Source organism: Myotis lucifugus, unplaced genomic scaffold, assembly GCF_000147115.1.
Source record: "Myotis lucifugus unplaced genomic scaffold, Myoluc2.0 scaffold_417, whole genome shotgun sequence".
Taxonomy (NCBI): domain Eukaryota; kingdom Metazoa; phylum Chordata; class Mammalia; order Chiroptera; family Vespertilionidae; genus Myotis; species Myotis lucifugus.
The window spans coordinates 99,056-123,158 of NW_005871465.1; the positions used below are offsets into that span (position 1 = coordinate 99,056).

The 24,103-nt window shown below is 48.4% G+C and overlaps 2 protein-coding genes across 2 annotated transcripts in view; one reads left to right on the forward strand and one right to left on the reverse strand.

The window, feature by feature from the left end:
• RUFY1 (RUN and FYVE domain containing 1) overlaps positions 1–24,103 on the forward strand; it is a 57,335-nt gene that overhangs the window by 28,310 nt on the left and 4,922 nt on the right. The window contains exons 8-18 of the mRNA XM_023743876.1: positions 2,194–2,263; positions 5,042–5,143; positions 6,908–7,024; positions 9,444–9,611; positions 16,105–16,202; positions 18,278–18,397; positions 18,915–19,044; positions 20,190–20,199; positions 21,301–21,323; positions 22,105–22,115; positions 22,800–22,850. Of these exons, the coding sequence (XP_023599644.1) occupies positions 2,194–2,263; positions 5,042–5,143; positions 6,908–7,024; positions 9,444–9,611; positions 16,105–16,202; positions 18,278–18,397; positions 18,915–19,044; positions 20,190–20,199; positions 21,301–21,323; positions 22,105–22,115; positions 22,800–22,850 (900 nt within the window). The remainder of the gene's footprint in view (positions 1–2,193; positions 2,264–5,041; positions 5,144–6,907; positions 7,025–9,443; positions 9,612–16,104; positions 16,203–18,277; positions 18,398–18,914; positions 19,045–20,189; positions 20,200–21,300; positions 21,324–22,104; positions 22,116–22,799; positions 22,851–24,103) is intronic.
• LOC102440552 (eukaryotic translation initiation factor 1) lies at positions 8,243–8,891 on the reverse strand. Its single transcript, XM_006102531.3, has one exon. It carries the CDS (start codon positions 8,755–8,757, stop codon positions 8,416–8,418), a length of 342 nt encoding a protein of 113 aa, XP_006102593.1. The 5' UTR covers positions 8,758–8,891; the 3' UTR covers positions 8,243–8,415.

The following is a 24,103-nucleotide window of genomic DNA, read 5'->3' on the forward strand; positions in this document are numbered from 1 at the left end:
CGCTGCCCTGGGAGTATCGTTGCTGCTGGGAACCAGCACACATCCCTCCAGGTTTGGGAGCAGGAGGAAAAGGATTGAAAACCACTGGGCGAGATCTTCGAGAGCATTCAGTAGCCACTGCCAGCATCTTTATCTTGATTTTTCATTTTAATTGGAAAGCTGCTGCTGCCGTATCTCATGAAACAGCAGTCGCTGGAGGTATTGATGGGAGAGGTGGAGCTTCCCCGAGGTCTGAACCCCCTTCAGAGCGTGCGCAGTCTCACCTCGCAGGGGCGGCCTCCGGCCCAGAGGCAGGTGAGACAGCGAAGGAGCTGCCGCATCCCTCAGGACGGACCTGGGGAAGTGCTGCTCTGAGCTCGCCTGAAGTGTGATGCTGGCTGTTACTTTGAAAGAAATTCTTGATCATTTCCTAGTTTATTGAGAGTTTATAAGGAATGGGTGTTGAATTTTTGGCATCCAATAAGATAATTGTGACTTTTCTCCCTTAATCTGTTGATGTGATCTATTTGATTCATAGATTTCTTCATACTGAGCAATTCCCAGATCATAGAAATAAACTCTTCTTGATCCTGGCTTTAAAATTTAATTGTTCTCTTACCAGGGAACTTGACCTAACTGTCCTACAGCTCTTGCCCTCTAGCGCAGCCGTCACCTACCGGTGGTCCACAGACTGCTGGCGGTCCCTGAGGTCCGAAAGGTTGGCGACCACTGCTCTAGCGAGTTAGTGAGGTTATGCAGCTTCACGAAGCAAACCGGAAGCTCTTCGTTGGCTCTGTGCCTGGGAACTGAACGCCTTCTATGAGCGTTACTTGCTCTCGGATGCTGGAAGCTCAGAGCCTGGACGCAGACAGCACTGTGCCACTGTATCAGTTTTCCCTTAGATGGTAGTTCATCTAGGTTTTCTTCTCTGGAGGATCTGTCTGTTTGGGTAATTTATATTTCCTAAGAAAAATGTAAATGTTATTAATATTTTCCAAGCTATATAATTGGTATAGAATTGACAGTTGTCGACTCTTAAACTTTTAGTTCCCTTTATATCATTTGCTTTGTTCCCTTTTTCATTTTGTGTCCTTGTATTTTTATTTTTCTTCCACCCAGTTCTTTTTGGGGTGGGGGTGAATCAAACCCTTTCATTGGGGGATTCCAGGGGAGGGTCAAAGGGCCGGAGGACAGTCAGGTCCGCCATCCTCAGCCTGGCGGGATCTCCCCGCTTCCCTGTTGCTGAGAAGCTCCCTCCCAGTTCCTGAGCCCTGGTTCTCTAGCTTTGTGGGAGTGTGGCTCGTCCCCCACAGGCACAAGCAGCAGGTTGGAGTAGGGCCCGTTGTCTACAAGTGCAGGCTCTGAGGCCGGACAGCCTGGCTTCAGGCGCAGCGCCCCTTCATGGGGGTATGAACTTGAGTAAGTCTTTATAAAGCTATGGTTTTCTTGTCTGTAAAATAGGTTAATAAAATCTACCTCACACAATTGTGGGAGGATTATATGCATTTAAAGTGCTTATAGCAAACAGGCCTGGCACATTGTCCAAACAGAAAGAAACTATGTACTGTGATTTCTGTGGTTGTTACTAGTATTGTCTATCAGGTCTTCTTTAGCTCTTTACATGTTTTTCAGTAGAAAAGTAGTACATAGTACTTAAAGAATATTTGAAAAATGGGGCGAAGTATTACAAGATTTGCCCGGCCAGCGTGGTTCAGTGGTTGAACGTCAGTCTATGAACCAGGAGATCACAGTTCAGTTCCAGTCAGGGCACTTGCCTGGGTTGTGGGCTTGATCCCCAGTAGGGGGCGTTCTGGAGGCAGCCGATCAATTATTCTTTTTCATCATAGATGTTTCTCTCCCCCTTCCTGCCTGAAATCAATAAAAATATGTATTTTTTATTACAATATTTATTATAAATGACCTTTGATCCTACTACCCAAAGTACCAGTGTCTTGTTACGAATATTACATTAGATATATGACTGCCCATGCATTTAGTTCCCATTTATTGTATTGGGAAGAAAACATGGAACACTTTTTAACAAGTGTACAGCACACACACACACATGTACCTAGAATTGTCACCCGAATTCATTGGAGGCCCTTTGACTCCACTTCCTGCAGGAAACGTAGGCATCGCTGTTCTCGTTGTTCATGGTTGAAAAGGCAGCCAGCCTTGTAAGTTCACATTTTCTTGATACTGTGTTTCCCATAGCTGCACAGTTGGGGATCTTCAAACCAAGATAGATGGCTTGGAAAAGACTAACTCAAAGCTTCAAGAAGAGGTTGGTAACTTACTGAAATTCTTACAGCAGAACGGCCTGAGGTTAAGGAAATGGTGTAGTCCGTGCCCCCGACCAGAGCTGCTTGCTGGTGGCACTGAATTGCTGACCTGGGTTGAGCTGCACGTGGGACAGGCATTCTCAGATTTCACATCCTCAGAATGTGCTCTGCCCTGACGGCTCCCGTGAGCCAGTCCTCACAGGACTCGTCCTGGAAAAGCTCAGCTCCTGTGAGCGGCTCTCCTCCTCTCGCACGTTTCCTGGGATGCGGTTCATCTCCCTGCTGCCCAGCCGGCACGGACTCTCCCGAGATAGACCGCAGCCCGCCCACTCCTGTGTGTCGGCCTCAGAAGCATGGGACCATCTTCCCACAGTGTGGTCTTTCCCTGCTTTCTCGCTAGGAAGAGAGAGGATGAAAGGACAGGAGGAAGGAGGGGTGACCGAGGGAGCCAGCCGGCTGCCAACTGCCTGGCCGGCTCCGGGTGGACACATCTGTCTCCTGTTAGCAGGAGGGGGTGGCTCAGCCTTTCTGAGGCTCCCACAGGGGGCGGTCCCGGCTGCTCCCACGTCCCCACCAGGTCTCCCTGAGGAGGAGGAGGAGGGCTGTGAGGGAGCCCAGCGCGCGGACCCCACACGGTGGAGGCAAGTTACAGCCAAAATGAGAGTCGCAGGCACGCCTTAGCGCGGAGGTGCCAGTGCCGGCTCCGTGGAGACGGGCCTGCTCTCCCGAGGGGCAGCCTGAAACCCGTTCAGGGGAGCAGCCGGTCTGTGCGGGGAGAGCCAAGGCGGCCCTCACAGCAGGCCTCGCAGGAGAGACCGGCGCCTGGAACAGGCTCGCCTTCCCCCTGGGTGGTGGGCCTTTGGGCCTCCGCTGAGGGGCAGGTGTGTGAGTGCTCATCGCCACACTGGGTGGTGATCCACACCGCAGCTGTGGTAAAGAGCACGTTGGATTAATAGCGGCGAATGTGCCTCCTGCGGCCGCGGCCTGTGGGGGCACCGGAGACGGTCGCCGATAGCACAGCCGCAGATCCGGTCGTTCCACCAGACGAGGGCCTGCTGGGCAGGAGGCTCTGATTTACCTTCTGAAACTCAATGACTGGGTGTGTTTTTCCCAAAGGCAAACAATTGTATTAGAAAATGCCCTTTAGGAGAGCGTACCTCTCTTCACGGTGTGCTCTCTGCATCTTCAGAGAGCGGAACGGGCATCAGCTCTTGGCTTTTGCCCGTGTCCTCCCTTCTAGCAGCTGGCACCTCCTTCAGAGCCTTAAAGTTTCTCCTGTGGGCGCAGCTGTTGTGTTTACAAACCCCAGCTCTGGATTCCGAGTCCGAGTGAACTTAGACGCTCTTGGCGAAGAGATGAAGAGCTCAGTGCCTCCAGGCCCCCAGTAGTTAATGATGCTAAGAGCACAGCCAGGACCAAGGGCAGACGCCTGGCTCCTTTCTCCTCCAGCCTCACCTCCTCCCTCCAGGCTGTGTTCACACCTTGGATAAGGGGGGCTCCGTGGGTGTACCTCTAAACTCCAAGTCGTTCAAGGCGAGGAAGATGTCTTCCTCAGGTGTGGTGGTGATGCCTGCCCCCGAGTGCTTTAATTCCCCCTCTCATTGGCTAGAGAAACTGAAAAGAACAAAGAATTAGGAAAAAAAGTTTAATCCCTTGGCTAAGTGACAGCTATTTTTATCATGTGGTATATATATATATTTTTAAGTATTTTTAACACAGTAGATTTTTTTAATTAAGTGGTTAGAAAATACTGTATAACTTATTTTATTTTCATGTTGGTTTTATAAGTATGTTCTCAAATTATTAACAGCTTTTGTAAACTTTTCAGTCATGACATATTTCTACTATATGCTTCCATTTTAATTTATTAAACTATTTCTTTAATGTTCAAGCTATTTCTAATGTCTTGTATCCATAAATCTTTGGCCCCATTATGCAGTATGCTATCACTTTATAAAACAAGAAAATTGGGAGAGGGCAGAGATGGCTAGAGGCAGGAGTGGGAGAGATTTTTATCATACATATTTTTATATCTTTGAAATTTTGTACCATGTGAATGTATTACCTATTCCAGTGGTTGTCAACCTTCTGGCCCTTTAAATACAGTTCCTCATGTTGTGACCCAACCATAAAATTATTTTCGTTGCTACTTCATAACTGTAATGTTGCTACTGTTATGAATCGTAATGTAAATATCTGATATGCAGGATGGTCTTAGGCGACCCCTGTGAAAGGGTCGTTCGACCGCCAAAGGGGTCGCGACCCACAGGTTGAGAACCACTGACCTATTCAAAACAAGGAAATAAAATAAAAAATAAACGATCAGCCCTGGCCAGTGCGGTGCAGTGATTAGAGCATCAGCCTGCCCACCAAAGAGTAGCAGGTTTGATTCCCGGTCAAGGACACATACCTGGGTTGCAGGTTCAATCCCAACCCCAATCAGGGCGCTTGTGTCTCTCACGTCACCATTTCTCTCTCTCTCTCTCTCTCTCTCTCTCTCTCTCCCTCTCCCTCTCCCTCTCCCTCTCCCTCTCCCTCTCCCTCTCCCTCTCCCTCTCCCTCTTCCTCCCCCCCTCACCCTCCCTTCCACTCTCTCTGAAAGTCAGTGGAAGAAATATCCTCAGTTGAAGATTATCCAAAAATAGATAAATAGATAGATCGATAAAATATCTGATATGTGAAAATAAATTGTCGGTTGTGAAGATGCCAAATGTTAGACTTTAATTTGAACAGTAAGATTCATTTTGATGTTAAGAAATATAAAAATCTTTCTTAATCAGCTTTCAGCTGCAACAGACCGGATTTTTTCACTTCAAGAAGAACAGCAACAATTAAGAGAACAAAATGAATTAATTCGTGAAAGAAGTGAGAAGAGCGTAGAGGTGAGAACCTGACCGGGCAGTTGGCATGTTTCTCACTCGGACGTGTCCATCACAATCTCGGGCTCATAGACAGCGCCTCCTGCCACTGCCTCCTCTGTCACGCTCAGGCCAGGTGGACCACCTGGGTTTCCCACGCACCCTGCTCCCTCCCTCTGGGCCTTTTGTACACGAAAGTTCCTATTCACTCCTCTTCAGCTTCCACCCCTGAACTGGGTCCCTGTGATGCCATCCCTCGTGCCGTCCGCAGCACCCATCAGGGGGCTTGGGCCCTCCTCCGTGTCCCCACAGCCCTTTGCGCCTCCCTCCTCTGTAGAATCTGTTGTTTGGTAGAATTGCTGGCTTGCTCACTTGATAATTTGAAGGTAGAGATCATATCTGATTCTTCTCAAAATTCATCCAGTGCTAAAAACATGCTCAATAAACACAGAATGGTGAGTTGAATGGGGCCTTCCCCACTAGGAATGATTGTTCTGTTTTAAAGAAAAGTAAATTTCGCCCTAGCTGGTGTGGCCCAGTGGATAGAGCATTGCCTGCAGACCAAAGGGTCTCAGGTTCGATTTTAGTCAAGGGCATGTACCTTGGTTGCAAGCTCTTCCCTGGCCCTGGCCCTAGTTGGGGCACATGCAGGAGGCAACCAATCGATGTGTTTCTCTCACACGGATGTTTCTCTCTGTCTTTCCCTCTCCTACTCTCTCTAAAAAAAATAATCAATGGAAACATATCCTCTGATGAGGATTAACAAAACAAAAAAAAAAGTAAATTTGTTTTCTGAACCTAAATTTGCTTTTTTTAAAATGTATTGACTTGCCCTAGCTGGTTTGTCTCAGTAGATAGAGCATCGGCCTGCAGACTGAACGGTCCCAGGTTTGATTCCAGTCAAGGGCACATGCCTGGTTGCAGGCTCGATCCTCAGAGTGGGGCATGCAGGAGGCAGCCGATCAATGATTCTCTCTCATCATTGATGTTTCTATCTCTCTCCCTCTCCCTTCCTCTCTGAAATCAATCCTATATAATAAAGAGCCAATATGCAAATGGTCATCACGCCTTCAGGCTGTCACACTCAGACACTCAACACTTGGGAGAGAGGATTGGGGACCAGCCAGGCTGCGGCCAGGGAGAGGGACAAGCCACCTACCCCGTGGTCCCAGGCGCCTGCAGCTGCAGCCCAGGTGAAACCTCCCGCCCACAGTCCCCTGCGGCTGCGGCCAGCCCAAGTGAAGCCGGCCTGGGTCCTGGGTGCCTACAACCGGCCAGAGGAGGGAATCCTGGGTCCCGGGTGTGGGGTGAAGCAGAGGCAGTTAGGGGCAATCAGGCCAGCAGGGGAACAGTTAGGGGTGATCAGGCAGGCAGGCAGAGGTGGTTAGGGGCGATCAGGCAGGCAGGCAGAGGGATTAGGGGTGATCAGGCAGGCAAGCGGTTAGGAGTCAGTGGTCCCAGATTGCGAGAGACAGTTGGACATCCCCCGAGGGGTCCCAGATTGGAGAGGGTGCAAGCCGAGCTGAGGGACCGCCCCCCACAAATTTCATGCACCGGGCCTCTGGTAAAAATATATTTAAAAAAAAATTTTTTTTTAATGTTTTGACTTGTTCTCATACTCAAGTTTAAAGATACTTCAAAATAGCTTTAAAATTTTAACCTTTCTTTATTATACTTAAGAAATAGAAATTGTTCTACATTTTTTAAAATTATGGTGTATTTTTAAATACTTTGTAGTTGGCTTGCTTCCCATAAAACCTATTCTCTCGGTACTCTTGGTGGATACAGATAACAAAACAGGACACAAAAGTTGAGCTGGAGACTTACAAGCAGACTCGGCAGGGTCTGGACAAAATGTACAGTGACGTGTGGAAGCAGCTGAAGGAGGAGAAGAAAGCCCATTTGGTGAGTGTGCGAGCCTGGCGTCTTCAGAAAGGTTCCCCAAAAGCTGTGCCAGTGATTTCCTAGCACTTCCCACAGGCATGCTGACCCCTCGGGCACCCACAGACAGCCCACAGTCGTCCCTTAAAAAAGAATAAAAGGTCATGTTTACCACTCAGGTCTGCACTGTCACATTTTTCCAACTTTACAAACCTTTTTCAGGGATTGCTGTGAAATTGGATGTGTGGTCTCTGACCATACACTTCCCTCAGTCAGAGCCTTGGTCTGTTTATTTCCACCCCATCTGTGAGTCAGTGGCCTGTGTTTTTTATTTGTTACTAGAGGCCCGATGCACAAAGAGATTCGTGCAATAGGCCTTCCCTTCCCCTGGCTGCGGGCACCGGTTTTCCTCTGGCACCCGGGACCCAGGCCTCCGCTCCAGCCGGAGCCTTCAGTCTTCGCTCCGCCGCTTTACGCCTACGTATGCAAATTAACCGCCATCGTTGTTGGGTTAATTTGCATACTCTCCTGATTGGCTGGTGAGCATAGTGGAGGGACGGTCTATTTACATGTTTGTCTATTATTACGTAAGGTTATTTTTTTTATTGATTGATTTTTTCAGAGAGAGAGAGACATTGATTGGCTGTTCCACTTATTTATGCTGTCATTGGTTGATCCTTATATGTCCCCTGACCAGGGATCGAACCTGCAATCTTGGCATATCAAGACGATGCTCTAACCTACTGAGCCACCCGGTCAGGGCTTGTGTTTTTTATTAAATACAGTTCTTGCACCTGCTTCTTTGCATGGATGTGAAGAACATGTGTCCTGAGTTACCCAGGACAGAACCATTTCAAAATGGTTTCACCTTTGTTGCCATAAACCAGTAAATCATTCCAGAAGTTCTAACATTGCAACATCAAATTGCTTTAGCACTAAAATACAAGACACGTTCTTTCAGACCATATATTCTGATCTTGCAATTTGAAGAACATGGTTGCAGGAACTCCAGACTCATATTGCCACCTACCAGCTATCCATTGACTTGATACAAACCATTTTTCATTGTAAAATAAGAAAAGGGGGAAAACATAATCTAGTTATATTCTAGACCAGTGGTTCTCAACCTTCCTAATGCCGCGACCCTTTAATACAGTTCCTCATGTTGTGGTGACCCCCAACCATAAAATTATTTTCTTTTTTTTTTTTTTTTTTTTTTTTTTTTTTTTTTTTTTTTTTTTATGGCTCTTTTCAGTTTATTGCATGAAGGAGTTACACTAGTCCAAGTTAAAAGCAGACCCCAAATGGTTACATTATACAAGCTGTGAGGTTTTTAAACTTGTGACAAGGGACAGGAGGGAAATTCTACTCATTGCAAAGAAATCCTCACTTAAGCTTCTGTGAGCCAAAAGCACTTAAAACCCATGAACCTTCAGCTGGTCGTCCTTAGCCAGTCCAATCTCGACAAGGAACTGGCATATGTTCTTGCGCTGGTCACCCTGCAGCTGAATTACTTCTCCATATTCTGGATGCTCAATTACAGTACCATTGCAGGCAAATTTCTTCTTGAAGGCCTTCACTAGTTTCTTTTTATCGTAATCATCAGCGATCCCTTGGACAGTAGTAAGGGTCTTCCTGCCGTTTCTCTGTTGGATTCTTATATGGATATAATCCTCAGTGCCAGCGGGAAGCAGGTCATCACCCTTACTTGCATCAGCAAAGGGGTCGAAAGAGTGGAGGTTCTGGATAGCGGACATACGATACGATTCCTTTTCCTCGGTGGAAACGGCCTGCGGAAGGCTGCGGCGGGAGAAGGCGGGCAGGGGGGACGGAGCGTCGGGAAGCGAGGGGGGCTCAAGGGGGAGGTTGCTGAGTCCTCGGCGGCGGCTCAGTCACTCTAAAATTATTTTCGTTACTACTTCATAACTGTAATGTTGCTACTGTTATGAATTGTAATGTAAATATCTGATATGCAGGATGTATTTTCATTGTTACAAATTGAACATAATTAAAGCATAGTGATTAATCACAAAAACAATATGTAATTATATGTGTGTTTCCTGATGGTCTTAGGTGACCCCTGTGAAAGGGTTGTTCGACCCCCAAAAGGGTTGCGACCCACAGGTTGAGAACCATTGCTCTAGACAGACTTTTCAAAAATCTCCCTAACCTATTCTGGCTTTCAGCTTATCTATAATAATAAAAGTATAATATGCTCATTAGACCGGACGTCCTTCTGGACGAAGCCGGGGTTGCAAGGGAAGCCCGGGTCCCGGGTGCTGGAGGGAAGCCGGTGCCAGCAGCCAGGGGAAAGAAGGCCTGCTCTTGCACAAATTTCGTGCATTGGGCCTCTAGTATTTTACATATTGCCCATGACAGCCTCAGTTAAATTTATTTCTTTGTTCTACTTTAGTAACATTTCCCTTGTTCCTATCCTTTTAAGGAACTAGAAAAAGAACTGGAATTACAAATCGGGATGAAAACGGAAATGGAAATTGCAATGAAGTTACTAGAAAAGGACACCCATGAGAAGCAGGACACACTCGTCGCCCTCCGCCAGCAGCTGGAAGAAGTCAAAGCGATCAATTTGCAAATGTTCCACAAAGTTCAGGTGGGAGCTGGCTGTGTCCCCATCCCCGCCTGGTTTCCTGCTGCTGCTGCAGCGGGGGCTGAGGTGCGCTGCCTCTCCGTCCTCTCGCGTCCGTCCTGCAGAGGGAGAGAATTCGCACCTCCGTGAGGTCCCAGTGTCCTAGGCCCTGTTACATGCCACGGTATTTGTTTTACTTGAGTCTCCCAGCAAACCCCTAGAAAAGTTTACGAAATGGGGAAAGCGTCAGTGACAAGACAGAACCGAGTGGGTAACCACGTGCCCCTGTGGCACAGCTGTGCCTGTGGCCCCTCACTGTCTCCCTGCTGCCCGTTCTCCGCTTCAGAGGGCCATTGCTTGAGAAGTGGTTTGAGGATAGAAGTTGGTATTGTCTTTTCAAGGTTTGCCAAGTCTTCGGGCCACACCGTGAGCAGTCTGCTGCTCACCTCGCCTGTCGTTTCAGAGTGGCGAAGGGGGCCAGCCCACAAAGAATCCATCGGGCCAGGGTCTGGAAGCCACCATTCTGTGTCCTTCTCAAAACTTTGCGTTTTGAAGTTCTGTTTCCTGTTTTATTACCACAACAATCCCACTCCACCTCCTTGTCCGTGGACGTGGTTTCAGCTTCACTGTCAAAGACAGTGTGAGAGCAGACAGTACAAATAAACTGTTATTTTGTCCTGTCTTTTTAAAACGATCACCTCATCTTCATAACAGCAATAGAGAAAATCAAAGCAAAAAGAGAAAAGAAAAAAAACAATTTCACCTTCCTAACAAATTATCTGTTTTAATGTTTTGTGTTTTTATCTGGTTTGAATGAGTATGTAGACATAATGTGACATGTATTTTAGAGGAAACTAAACTACTGTAAAAATTTGGCAGCCCCTAAAGTGGAGTGGCTTGAAAATACGGAAGTTTGTATCTTAGTTACTCAGAGTCATTTCCAAGGAGAGCATTTCAGACCCGCTTTGTCCGCAGTCACTCAGGGACCAGGCTAACGGTGGCTCCAGCTCTCGGGGCCGCTCTGGATGTCACCATTCTTGCCGGTGGAAGGTGGGGAGAAAAGCAGGTCAGCACTGGGGTTCTTCTCTCGAGCTGGAGGCATAAGCGGCAGCCATCCTTCCATCGAGTCCATGGAGAAGGGCAGCTCAGCATGGCCACTCAGCGGCAGGAGCGCCTGCGACTGTCCTTAGCTGCACGTCATAGAAAGTAGAGGATACATGTTTGGCAGACATAGTTGTTCCTGCCACACAGGCCATCCGGTCCTCGCATCCTCAAGTCCGCAGCCCCGGGCGGTGGCAGCCCTCCATCGAGCTGTGTGCCTGCACCAGAAGACCCGCTGTCTTTCTCATTAACCGTCCCTCCCAGCATCCATGGCAGAGCAGATAGCCAAGAGGAATGCCTGTGGAAAGGGGAAACGGGAAGTGGCTGGTGGCAGTGGGAATTGCAAAGGATGCCCAGGGGCAGGGGGCACCATCTCTAGCATGTCTGCTCCCCGCTTCTGCCTTCTGAAGAATTTGTCAGCTCCCTCCGTGGCTCCCGGGAAGTCCACCGTCTGTGGCTCTTGGGGAACATGGCCTCCCTGGCGACGACACAGCTCTCCTGGCCAGCTGCGTGGTCTCAGTGTGCCGGCCTGGAGGTTGTCCTGGGGATCAGTTACAGAGACTGTTCAGGTCTGACTCATGTCGCTGATAGTGCAGTGCCCTCAGTCATGGCCTCGGATCTGTTTATTTCCACTCAGCCCGTGGCAGTGGCCAGTGTGTTGTTTTATTTATTAAACACGTTCTTGTGGCTGCTTCGTTTCTTTGTTCGCTCTCTCTCTTTCTCATTAGTGGCCAGTCGCCTGAAACAGCTGATTGAGCTGTAAAGACACCCCCTAACCTGACCTTTCCTGCAGAGCGCCCCAGGACCTCTGCGCCTAGTCTTCCATCTTCTCTCACTTAGGTCAAGGTCAGAGCAGCTGCTTTTCTAACCGCGAGGCCCCAACATTTGGCCCCTCTGCTTCTACCCTCTCTCTGCAAACTCCCTGCTTACAGTGCCTCTTCAGACCTGCCACACCCCAGCATCCCTGCTCTTTAGACCACGTCCCCGCAGCCACCGCATGGCTGGCAGGGAGTCGCGTTCCAAGCTTGGGCACGTGGCAGTTGTAACTGTTTTCCATAACTAACAAGGGTCACCAGCTTTCCAGCTGTGACGCCGGTTGGACAGTGCCGAGGCCCTGCCTTCTGGGTCAGTGCTGCAGCACCGGGCCCACATCCTCTGGTGGCCTGTTTCCACTTCTACCCTTACCCTCTGGCTGCAAGTACCAGAGTCCACCGTATCCCTCCATTTGGGACACACTGTAATCAGACACCTCTCTGATGGTCTTCGTTCCTTTTATAGCCCCCTCCCCGACTCCCATCCTCTTTCCTCTATGCTAACATTCTAAATGTTTACTTCGTTTTTTTTTCATTCTAAGATATGTTTAATTATTTTGAGTACATGATTTTTTTTACTTTTTTCTGTTCTGCTTACTTGTTTGTTTTTTAGATTCAATTTTTTAAAATTATATATATTTTTATTAATAATTTTAGAGACAGAGGAAAGGGGGAGAGAGAGAGGGAGAGAGAGAAGGAAAAAGAAACATCGATTATTGTACCACTTATTTATGTATTCACTGATTGATTCTTGTATGTGACCTGACCAGGGATCAAACCTGCAACCTTGGCATATCAGGACAACGTTCTAACCAACTGAGCTACCCAGCCAGGGCTAGATTCAATTGTTAATAGATATGTATTTATTGCCATTTTATTGTTCATTTTTTTTATCTTTTTTCTTCTTCTTAAAGATGACCCTTTAAAATTTTATGTAATACTAGTTTGCTGGTGATAAACCCCTTTGGCTTTTCTTGGGCTGGAAAGCTCTTTATCTGTCCTTCAATTCTGAATGATAGCTTTGTTGGGTTGAGTAATCTTGGTTGTAGGTCCTTGCTTTTCATCACTTTGAATATTTCTTGCCACTCCCTTCTGGGCTGCATAGTTTCTGTTGAGAAATCAGCTGACAGTTGTATGGGTACTCCCTTGTAGGTAACTGACTGTTTTTTTCTTGCTGCTTTTAAAATTCTTTCTTTATCTCTAACCTTTGGCATTTTAATCATGATGTGTCTTTGTGTGGGCCTAGTTGGGTCCATCATGTTTAGGACTCTCTGCACTTCCTAGACTTATATATCTATTTCCTTCACCAGGTTAGGAAAGTGTTTTGTTTTGTTTTTTAACTGTTTAAAATGTTTTTATTGATTTTAGAAAGAGAGGAAGGAAAGGGAGAGAGAAACATCAATCGCTGCCTCCTGCACACCCCCTAGTAGGGATTGAGCCCTCACCCCAGGCATGGGCCCTCACCAGAAACTGGTGACCTCTGGGTGCAAGGGACAGTGCTGAACCAGCTGAGCCACACTGGCTAGGCAACCAGGTTTGGGAAGTTTACCACCATTATTTTTTTTACACAGCTTTCAATTCCTTGCTTTCTCTCTTCTGGGACCCCCATGATGTGATTATTGATATACTTGAAGTTGTGTCCAAGGCTCCTTACACTATCCTCATTTTTTAAATTCTTTTTTCTTTTTATTGTTCTGATTGGGTGTTTTCTGCTTCCTTATATTCCAAGTATCTGATTTAATCCTCGGCTTCATCTGTTCTACTGTTGATTCCCTATAATGTAGCCTTCATTTTAGATAATGTATTCTTCATTTCTGACTGGTTCTTTTTTGTTTTCTAGTTCTGTTTTTGTGCCTCCTATCTTTGTTCAATTTCTCATAAAATCATCTACTCTTCCCCTAAGTTCATTAAGCATTCTTATAACCAGTGTTTTGAATTCTGCATCTAGTAGATTGCCCATCTCCTTTTCTGGATTTTTATTTTGTTCTTTAATTTGGGACATGTTTCTTTTATCTCCTCATTTTGGCAGCCTCGCTGTGCTTCTGTCTATGTATTAGGTATGGCTGCTGCATCTCCCGGCCTTATGTAGTAGGTGTTCTGCAGGGTCCGGTGGCACAGTTGGACAATCCAGATGAACTGCTGCCACCCAGCCTCCCACCCCATGTGTGTGTACACTCTCCTGTTGTAGTTGAGCCTTGATTGCTGTTGATATATTTTTCTCTTGTTCCCCAAAATGTATCTCATTTTTGTTTAGGTTTTCAAATGTTTTAGCTTATAGCTGTTCATAATATTCTTCTACAAAATTTTTTAATCTCTTTCATTCACCATTTTTATTTGCATTTTCTTTTTTTTCTTATTCAATCTTGTCATAGATGTGTTTGTTCTAATAATATTTTCAAAGAACCTGTTTTTTTTCAATATTCTTTATTGTTGTTTTTCCTTATTTCATTGATTGCTATCCACACTTGTACTATATTCTTTTTATTTCTTTGGGTTTGCTCTGTAGCTCATTTTTAACTTCTGAAATACATGCTTGACTCATCAGTTTTATTAACTTTTTTATTTCCTAAAAGTTTTTACTTGAAGTTAACAATTTCATAGTGGCTGCACTAATTTACATTCCCATCAACAGTGTACAAGGGTTCTCTTTTCTCCACAACCTCTCCAATATTTAGTTCTTATCTTATTAATAACTAGAGGCCTGGTGCATGAAATTTGTGCACAGGTGCGGTCCCTAGGCCTGGCTGGCGATCAGAGTGCGAGCTTCTGGCGTGGAAGGGCAGGTCCCAGCTGACCTCTGGGCCCTGGGCAGTACCTGGGCCCTCGCTCACACCTACCTTGGCCTGGCGCCGTCCGCTCACCTGCTCCACCATCCCACCGCGGTCCCACTCTCATTGGGGCCTATCGGGGCTGGCAACACCTCCACTGCTGCCCCGCTGCCAGCTCCGCATTGCTGACGCCCACCATGTTCTGCGCTGCCCCCTGGTGGTCAGCGCATATCATAGTGAGCAGTTGAACTCCCAGTCTCCCGGTCGAACGACCGCCCAAGGGGACAATTTGCATATTAGGCTTTTATCATATAGGACTAGAGGCCTGTTGCATGAAAAGATTCGTGCAATAGGCCTTCCCTTCCCCTGGCTGCCGGCACCGGTTTTCCTCCGGCACCCGGGACCCAGGCCTTCGCTCCGGCCAGAGCCGCCTTCAAGCCTTCGCTGCTCCGGCCAGAGCCGCCTTCAGTCTTCGCTCCGCCGCTTGGCGCCTACATATGCAAATTAACCGCCATCTTTGTTGGCGGTTAATTGCATATCTCGCTGATTAGCCCATGGGAGGCGTAGCAAAGGTACGGTCAATTACCATGTTTGTCTATTATTAGATAGGATAGCCATTCTAACAGGTGTGAGGTGGTATCTCATTGTGGTTTTGATTTTCATTTCCCTTATGACTAGTGATGTTGAGCATCTCTTCATATGTCTGTTGCCCATTTGTGTGTATTCTTTGGGAAAATGTCTATTCATGTCCTCTGCCTCCTTTTTTTTGCCCATTTTTTAATCAGATTGTTGTTGTTGAGTTGTGTGAGTTCTTTATATATTTTGGATCTTAGCCTCTTATCAGAGGTACCCTTTGCAAATATCTTCTCCCACTCGGTTGGTTGCCTCAAACAAACTAACAGAACAAACATAGATACACACAACAGAATGGTGGTTACCAGAGGGAAGGGGATGCGGGGAGAAAAGGGTAAAGGCGGTTGAGTATACGGTGACAGAGGAAACTGGACTTTGGGTGGGGAGCATGCAATAGAGGATACAGATGTTAAATTATAATCTTGTACACCTGAAAGTTACATAATATTATTAATCACTGTTACCCCAATAACTTTAATTTTTAAAATGTTAAAAATTACCCAGAAGTACTGCTTTAGCTGTGGCCCTCAAGTTTTGACAAAGATATTTCCTCTTAAGCATGTTTTTCACATTTTAACATCCCTGGAATTGAGATTGCATCTTACAGTCAGTGGCATGACGTGTTTCAAGTAGCAGCGTTTTCTCTCCTGTGCAGGTCAGATTAGGGTGCAGTTTTGCTCAGTGGCATCTTCAGTGTAGTAATGCACTGCACAGTGTTTTCACTGTCTTCTAGCTCTAAGTATTTCGTAATTTCTCTTCTGTGTATTTTCTTAAGCTCATGTTTAGTAATATGAAACTACTAAATAGTTTCCTGATATGAGGTGTTTTTAGTTATTATTTTGTTGTTAGTGTCTGATTTTATTACATTAAGGTCAGAGAATACAGTTTTTGTATTATTTCCTAAGAATTTATTAGGACTTCCTTCTGTCCTTAGCCTTTCTGTGTCCTTTTATTTTAAGAATGTCTCTTGTAGACACACAGAAACACAGTGCTTTTTTTTTGCCCCTCCCTGTCCCACAGCATCTGCCGTGGTTAAACGCCTGGGCTCAGAAAGTCACACTTGAGTCACACTCCCAGGGCTCTGGGGGAGAGCAGCAGTGAGTGAAATGCTCTTGCAAGTGCTGTGATGGTACCAAGTGAACAGCCAAACCTGCTGAACTCGGGGTGAGGGAGAGGCGTCTGACCCCGGCCTTGCTTTTGTAGGATACAGAGAGCAGTTTGCAGCAAAAGGATGAAGCCATCGCATCTTTTGAAGAAAAAATCAATCAAGTCATGTCCAGCATGAAACAGATGGAAGAAAGGTAATCCCTCCCCTGGAGATACTCCCTGGAATGGGCGAGGCATTCTCCGCGCCTGAGTCTCTCCCGGAAGAGCAGTCAGGTGGGCTGGCTGCCCTTAGCCCGGGGCCTGCATTCACTCCAGTCCTCGCAGGGCAGCAGGGCTTTCCCGGCTCGATGTCACTGTCACAGTTAGACATCAGGTCAGTATCGGATCAGAATAGAATCTGAAAGTAGACCCACAAATATGGGCAACTGATTTTCTACAAAAGTGCAAAGGCAGTTCCATGGAGACAGGATTGTGTTTTCAGTAAATGATGTTGGAACAACTAGACATCGCTAAGCAAAAAAATAACCTCAATCTGTATCTCACACCTTTATATAAAAATGAACTCAAAATGGATCATAAGTCTAAATATAAAATTTTAAACTATAAAACTTTTAGAATTCCTAGAAAGTCTTTGTGACCTTGGGTTGTACAAAGAGATTTTAGACATGACATAAAAGCATGATCCATGAGAGAAAAACTTGACAAGTTGTACTTCATCATAATTTAGAACCTTTATTCTGTGAAAGACACGGTTAAGAGAATAAAGCCCGAGCCGGTTTGGCTCATTGGATAAAGCGTCGGCCTGTGGATCGAAGGGTCCCGGGTTCGATTCTGGTCCAGGGCACATACCTCAGCTGCAGGCTCCTCCCCGGCCCTGGGCAGGGGGCATGCAGGAGGCACCAAACGACGTGTTTCTCTCACATCAGTGTTTCTCTCTGTCTTTTCCATCTCTCTTTCGCTCTCTCTAAAAATCGATGGAAAAATATCCTCCGGTTGAGGATTTAAAAAAATAATAAAAAACAAGTTGCAGATTGGGAGAAAATGTATAAAACACATACAGGGTGGGGCAAAAGTAGATTTACAGTTGTTCATATGGAAAATAATACAATAATTAATAAAATATAATAAACTATGTTTCATGTCCTCACAACTGTAAGCCTACTATTGCCTTCCCCTATATCTGACAAAAGATTTGCATCCAGTATTTAACACTTTCAAACTCAGCAAGCAGTTCCAGTTAAAAGGGACAAAAGACTTGGACAGAACTTCCCGAAGAGGGTGTATAGATGGCAAGGGAGCAGTTAGGGAAGTGCATGCTGAACCCATGCTGAGAGGCCTGTACACACAGCTGGGTGTTTTTTAATGACAACGCCCAGTATTCGATGAGGCTGTGGAACTACTGGAGCCCTTGTGTATTGCTGGTGGGAATGCAAAATGGTACAGCCACTTTGGGAAAAGTTTCTTGCAATAAAGCTGAACAGCCCAGCCAGTGTGGCTCAGTGGATGGAGTGTCGGCCTGCACACTAAAGGGTCCCAGGTTCGAAGCACATGCCAGGGTTGTGGGCTCGATCCCCTGTAGGGGGCGTGCAGGAGGCAGCCAATCATCATTGATGTTTCTATCTCCCTCTCCCTCTTTGAAATCAATAAAATTATTTTAAAAAATAATAGTAATAAAACTGAGCATACTCTTAATATGACCCAAAAGTACCACTTTTGGCTATTTGCCCAAGAGAATAAAAACTTACGTTCATACAAAAGCCTTTACACAAATGTATAACAGCTCTATTCATAATTGCCCAAAACTGGAAGCAACCCAGATATCTCTCATGAGGGAATGGATGACCATACTGGCCCTGAAATACTACTCAGGCACAGAAACATGGACCGGTCTCGAAGATACTGTGCTGAGAGAAAGAAGCTAGTCTCCGAGGGGTATATGAATAATAATTCCATTTCTCTGATGTCATCAAAAAGACAAAGCCATGGCGTCAGAGTTGCCAGGGGTCAGGGATGGGAAGGGGGTTACAGGGGACCCCACTAGAGAGTTTTCTTGGGGGGGGTACTGCTCTGTTTCCTGGTGGCCGTGGTGATTACACAGTCTGGAGACATGCGTGCTGAAGCTCATGGAACTGGACACACACACAAATCAGTTTTACTGTCTATTCATTAAAAATGAAAGAAAAAACTATGCAGCAAGAATATGAAAAATTGCTACGTTGAATCGGAGCTTTGATCCTTTCCTTAAAAGGCTGTGGTTCTTCTGGTCCAGGTTGCAGCACTCCGAAAAGGCGCGGCAGGGCGCGGAGGAGCGGAGCCGCCAGCTGCAGCGGGAGCTGGGCTGCAGGAGCGGCGCACTGCAGGAGCAGCTCTCCCAGCTGCAGGGCCAGTGGTGGGTGCCCCACGGCCGCCGGCAGACAGTGTCCTGCTTTGTACCCTGCAGGGCTGGAATGGGGGTGAGGGCAGGGGTGCTGAGGAGAAGTGCAAAGGCCAATGAGAGAAGAGACGTGTGTATACCCCATTTCACAAGTGAGGAAACAGGGCACAAACTCCTAACCCTCACAGCTCTCCCCACCCCAACCCCCAGGATCCTCCGTCGTTAGGATCCATCTCGGTGGAGGGTTCTGCTGTGCGCCCCTGAGTGTCAGAGCCCGTCCCTTCCTCTGCGTGTGTGCGTGCGAGGACTGTCCGCCCTCCTGCATGCTCCTGGCCTGGCTGTGGTGTGCAGGCAACCGGGGGGCGGGGGGGGGGGGGAAGCCGTGTTTCCATGCTTTGCTGAAGGGTCTAAGGCTCAAATGGAATTCAGTCTCCTGTGAATTCCATCTCCTGTGTGGTGTCTTGGGTTGGATTGTAGATTTACCATGAAAATCTCCCACAGAGACTAACTCACATTCGTTTTGGGAAAATAGCTCAAGTCTTGAGAAAGAATTGAAATCAGAAAAAGAGCAAAGGCAGGCTCTTCAACGGGAGTTGCAGTGTGAGAAGGACACCTCGTCGCTCCTCCGGGCAGAGCTGCAGCAAGTGGACGGGCTGAAGAGGGTGAGTGGCACTGTCCTGGGGCAGAGCGCGGCCAGCATCCGGGGGGCTGCTGCTGAGGCACTGCCACACCCTCGCCACCCGGGGGTGGGGGGGGGTGGGGGGGGCTGTGCGCTGCTGCCCCGGCTGGGAGGCACTGTCCCCCACCTCCTAGCCTCTGCTCTCGGAGGAAAGGGCAAGGCTGAGCGAAAGCCAGTGAGCCAACCAGAGACTCGGGGTGAGTGCTGTGAAGAGACTAGAGTGGGAGACGGTCCCCAGTGTGGCGGGTGGTCTGGGAACAGAGCGACAGTCGCCCGGAGACGGGAAGGACCAGCCTAGGACCCCCAGGCGGTGTGCGGTGTGTCGTGGTGAAGAAGCAGAGAGAAGGCTGCGGCTGAGGAGTGAGGAGTGGAGGGAGGAGGCGCCTGAGGCGAGGCCTCCAGCAAACAGCCGAGCGGGGCCCTCATAGCTATGAATTTGGGTTTTATTCTGAGCACGATCAGAAGCTGTTGGAGGGGCCTAATCCACTTCATTTGAAGGCCATCGCCACCTACTGTGTGGAGAATGGGTAGTGAGTTTGCAAGAGAGAAAACAGAGTAACCGTTAAACATCATCACTCTGAGGGCCTGCGCTCGGCCGGGGAGGTGACCTGCCTCCCAAGGCCCGCCTGGCCCCTGGTCATCCCCAGGACGCCGCTGGCCCAGGGCCTCTGTCCTCCCTAGACCAGACCCGAGTCTGTCCCGGGGTCGCCTCCTTCCTCAGTTCCCGTGCAGGGACGTGGGGGGCCAGCACAGACTGTCATCTGGCTGGACCGGACCTCCCTGGCCCTGGGCCGCCCACAGTGAGTTACCATGTCTCCCCAGCAAGCAGGGGGCCCGGCCATTCCGGTCAGAGCTGCCATCCAGGGACCTGGGTGCATCCCTGGCTTCTCCGGGCGGGGCTGGTGCCAGGCTCAGGGTCTGCGAGCCACAGGCGGCCTTCCCACACCTCCCCTCTGGACGAGGGTTCTGGGCTGGGGCAGCCTCCAGGCCTGGATTCTGTTGTTTAACATGGTGATGGGTACCGCCGCACAACTCAAACGAGCCGCGAAAGGCCCTGTTGATTTCTGTCGGAAAGTGCCTACCGCCTCTTGTGAGAGCGCCCGCCAGGCCAGGGTGGGGGTCACTGAGGAGGAGAGAGGTTCCTCAGCTGCCACTCAGCTCGCAGAGGGGAGGGAAGCAACAGAGGGGGCAGAGGACTTCTAGAAAGCTCTGCTGTCATAGAACGTACGCCCATACTCCACTTCAGAACTCTGGTGTAAGTTTTGAATTCCACACCCACCGCTCCCCACACTCACAGGAACAAAACAACGCTTCTGGCGTTGCCCGCAAGCCTGTGTTAACAGGCTCTGGGGGAGTGCCCCCCACTCAGGCTGAGGCCCCACGGCGCCCAGGGTCAGCCCTGGACCCCAAGTTACTTTTCTGGGTCTTCGTTTGGCCCTCATCAGCCCACGTCCTCCAGGTGGAGAGGCCTTAGCCAGCAGTCGGACATCCTTAGCGCTGCCAAGGAGGCAGGAGAGGCTCGCAGCCGTGAGCCTGGCTTGTGGCTCCCCCTGTGGGAGCGCACTGACCACCAGGGGGCAGTTCCTGCATCGAGCATCTGCCCCCTGGTGGTCAGTGCACATCATAGTGACCAGTTGTTTGCAGTCATTCTGCCTTTAGGGTCAATTTGCATATTGCCCTTTTATTATATAATAAAATAGAAACATGTAAATTGACCATCCCTCCGCTAGGCTCACCAGCCAATCAGGAGAGTATGCAAATTAACCCAACAAAGATGGGAAGCCTGCAGCCATGGGAAGTCTCCCTCTCCCCAGAGTTAGGAGCACCAGCCCAGGTCCACCCATCAGCCCGGTCCTGACTGCGGGGTGAGTTCCTGCAGGCTGGGGTTTGATCCCCAGGCATTAGCAGTAGGAGACCAGTGCCTTTGTTATTGCTGTGTGTCCAGGTTTTAATTGGACAAATGCCCGGCGGTCCCGGGCGCCAGCTTAGCAAAATCTTTTAGGAAGAGACTTCTGTCTGGGTTTCCTCAAAGTCCCTCAGCCACTACTCACCCCTCTGTAAAGGCGCAGAACAAGTGAAGCCCCTTCAATAAAAATCAGAGGTCTCCAGCAACGGTGGGCCTCTCTCATCACAGTCATTTGGACTGGATGGCATTTGAGTATTTATCTAGGCACCATGACAGCGAACACACAAGCTCAAGTCATGATCTCTGCCCTTAAATAATTCACAATCTTATTAGAGCGAGTGGATGATAAAAGCTCAGTAATGACATCAGAATGTAAGGCAACAATACAGAGAGAACAGAGGCAATTGCTAGGGTGATTTTCCAACAATTAGTACAAAGAGTATGTGCTGTGAATTAAATAAATAAATATGTGTGGAAGTAGCTGCTTCATGAGTATGGGATCCCTTCCTATTTTAAAGGAAACTGAGTTCCATGTGAACTGTGTAATATGCTATGATATCTGAGGCACAGGACAAGGGAGGCCCTAAGTGTACTATGCTTTGAAATTTGAGTCATTCTTTATTCAATGTGATTTATTTCTGCACGCCTCAGTTTTGTAATAGTTAAATTACTAGAATAATACATCTTGCTATAAAATATTACTAGAAGATCAAATGATCAGGTGACATTTATTGTTATTTTCTATAAATGAACACAATCTCTGATATGCTAAAGTGATAGGTATTATAGAAATATTCAGATAGGGAGACCTACAGGCTTGATTACAAGTGAGGCTTACTATCACAACCCAAATTTATTGCTTAAAAAAAAGCAGGGAGCCAACTAGAAACTGAACCAAATATAAGCCCTTGAAGGGCAAATGTAAGTTGGATAAGCTTTGCTATTACAAGAGCAAGAAGAAAAAATTCAGATGCAAGAATGAGTAGCACATGCATCCACTCTAAGTTGCTGTTAAAGAAAAAGAATGATATACTATGAAAATACTTAATACAGATTGTAAAGAGATTTGTTCAAAGAGGATTTCCTAGAGTAGGTGGTATTTCAGTTAATTTTTTTAATTGTGAAGAGGTTAGCTAGATAAGAAAAAGGTGTAGGGGTCCCGAATTGCAGAGGGTGCAGGTGGGGCTGAAGGACCCCACCCCCACCCCTGTGCACAAATTTCATGCACCGGGCCTCTGGTATATATATTATATATCGATATTTTAAAAGAAACTCAGACAGGTAAAGCCTTATTTGCCCTGCAAGGGTGACTGCTTTGAATGTCCCTGATGAACGCAGCTGCTTCCTGTCCCATGTCACCGTCCGCTGCAGAGCTACTCCCCTGCACTCACCCGTTCTGGAGAAGCAGGCTAGTGAGAAGTAACCCACGAAATCACCCTGTCTTGAATGAGGTTAACGCAAGAGGACTGCCTTTTACTCTTTTTAAAATATATTTTTATTGATTTCAGAGAGGGGAGGGAGAGAGAAAAACATCAATGATGAGAGAATCATCGATCAGCTGCCTCCTGCAAGCCCCCTACGGGGGATCGAGCCTGCAACCCGGGCATGTGCCCTGACCGGAATCCAACCGTGACCTCCTGGTTCATGGCTCAGAACTCAGCCACTGAGCCACGCCAGCCCGGCTGCCTTTTACTCTTGAAAAACATTCTGACCTGCTTGTTGCTATGATTACTGAACCTTATAAAAAGGACTTTCAATTCTGTGTCAGGTGTCTGGTTTGTTCGTTTTAGGAGCTGCGAGCGCTCCAGTGTCTGGTTTGTTCGTTTTAGGAGCTGTGACGAGCAAGAACAAGCCCTCCAGGAAATGGGCCTGCACCTCAGCCAGTAAGAACCTGCTCCCTCCCTCCCCACGAAGAGTCTGGCCACTGCATGACTCATCCCTCCCCACGAAGAGTCTGGCCACTGCATGACTCAAGTCCCAAACCTGTCCTGTTGTCAGAGGAGGGGGAGCCAGTCAGGGAGGCTGGCCAGCTACTCAAGGGTGCCCCCAAGAGGTGAGACCTCAGGGGCATAGAGCCCTCCCGTTCACTAACAGCATCTGGGCCCAGGGGAGCCAGAGGGCTGCTGAGAGGGTTGCCCGAGGTCGGAGCACCGGGAGCCCTGGAGCTGAGACTGCGGCGTGCGCCCGCCTTTCCCGGGGAACACTCGCCTGCCAGCCCCGTCTCCGCTGGGCGGTGCTGCCGAGCAGACCCTGGGAGTTTGTCTCCCTCTTGACTGGACAGCCCCCTGGTGTCCTGCCCTGCCAGGCACTCGGATGGGTCACACTGCAGATCGTGCAGCTTGTCCGTGTGTGTGATCATTGCAGTTCCAACCAGCTTTGTCCCTTATGAGTCAGGACTCTTGGTGGCAAGTGACAGAAATCCAACTCCAACTGGCTTAAGCAGAAGAAGCCATAGGACCCGTCCCTGCCCCTCTGCGTCCTGTCTGTCGCTTACCTCCTGGGTAGTCTGGCGCCCACGGGGGCAGAATGGTGCCCGGCAGGGTCTGTGAGACGAGTTCTCTTTCTGCAGCTCTCCCAGCCCCCGGCTGACTCACTGCCCCGCCTCCCCGGGTCCTCACACAAGCGCAGTGACCAGAGAGATGGGGCTCCTGTGACCAGCACAGCCTGGGCTCAGGCCCAGTGCTGAATACAATGGGACCAGAAAGGTCCAGAGGTGGGGACCAACATGAGAATCAACTATAAACACACACACACAGGACACAGATCTGCACCCCTTAGGGCTTCTCCATCCGGAAAATCAGAACATTTAGGTAAAGCAGTGCAGTAGGCTGGTCCACAAAAGCAATAAGAAAGGAGATGTTACGGCTCTGGTGGGACTGTGAGGTGAGGGTGCCGTCCCCCTCGCTGTATCTTCCTAGACCAGCTCAGGGCTACCGACCACCCTTCCACCCTGAGGCCCGCCTGCCGCCTCTCCTGCTGAGCGCCCGGCACTGCTCTCTTCTGGCCGGTACTTGCCCCGTCCCCACCCTGGGGGGCTCCTGGGCGGTGGGCAAGGCTGGGTACCTGTCCCTCGCTTGGAGCACAGGGCTCTCTGAGAGGTGTCCATGAGGCCAAGGAGCACCAGGTGTGGGGCTGG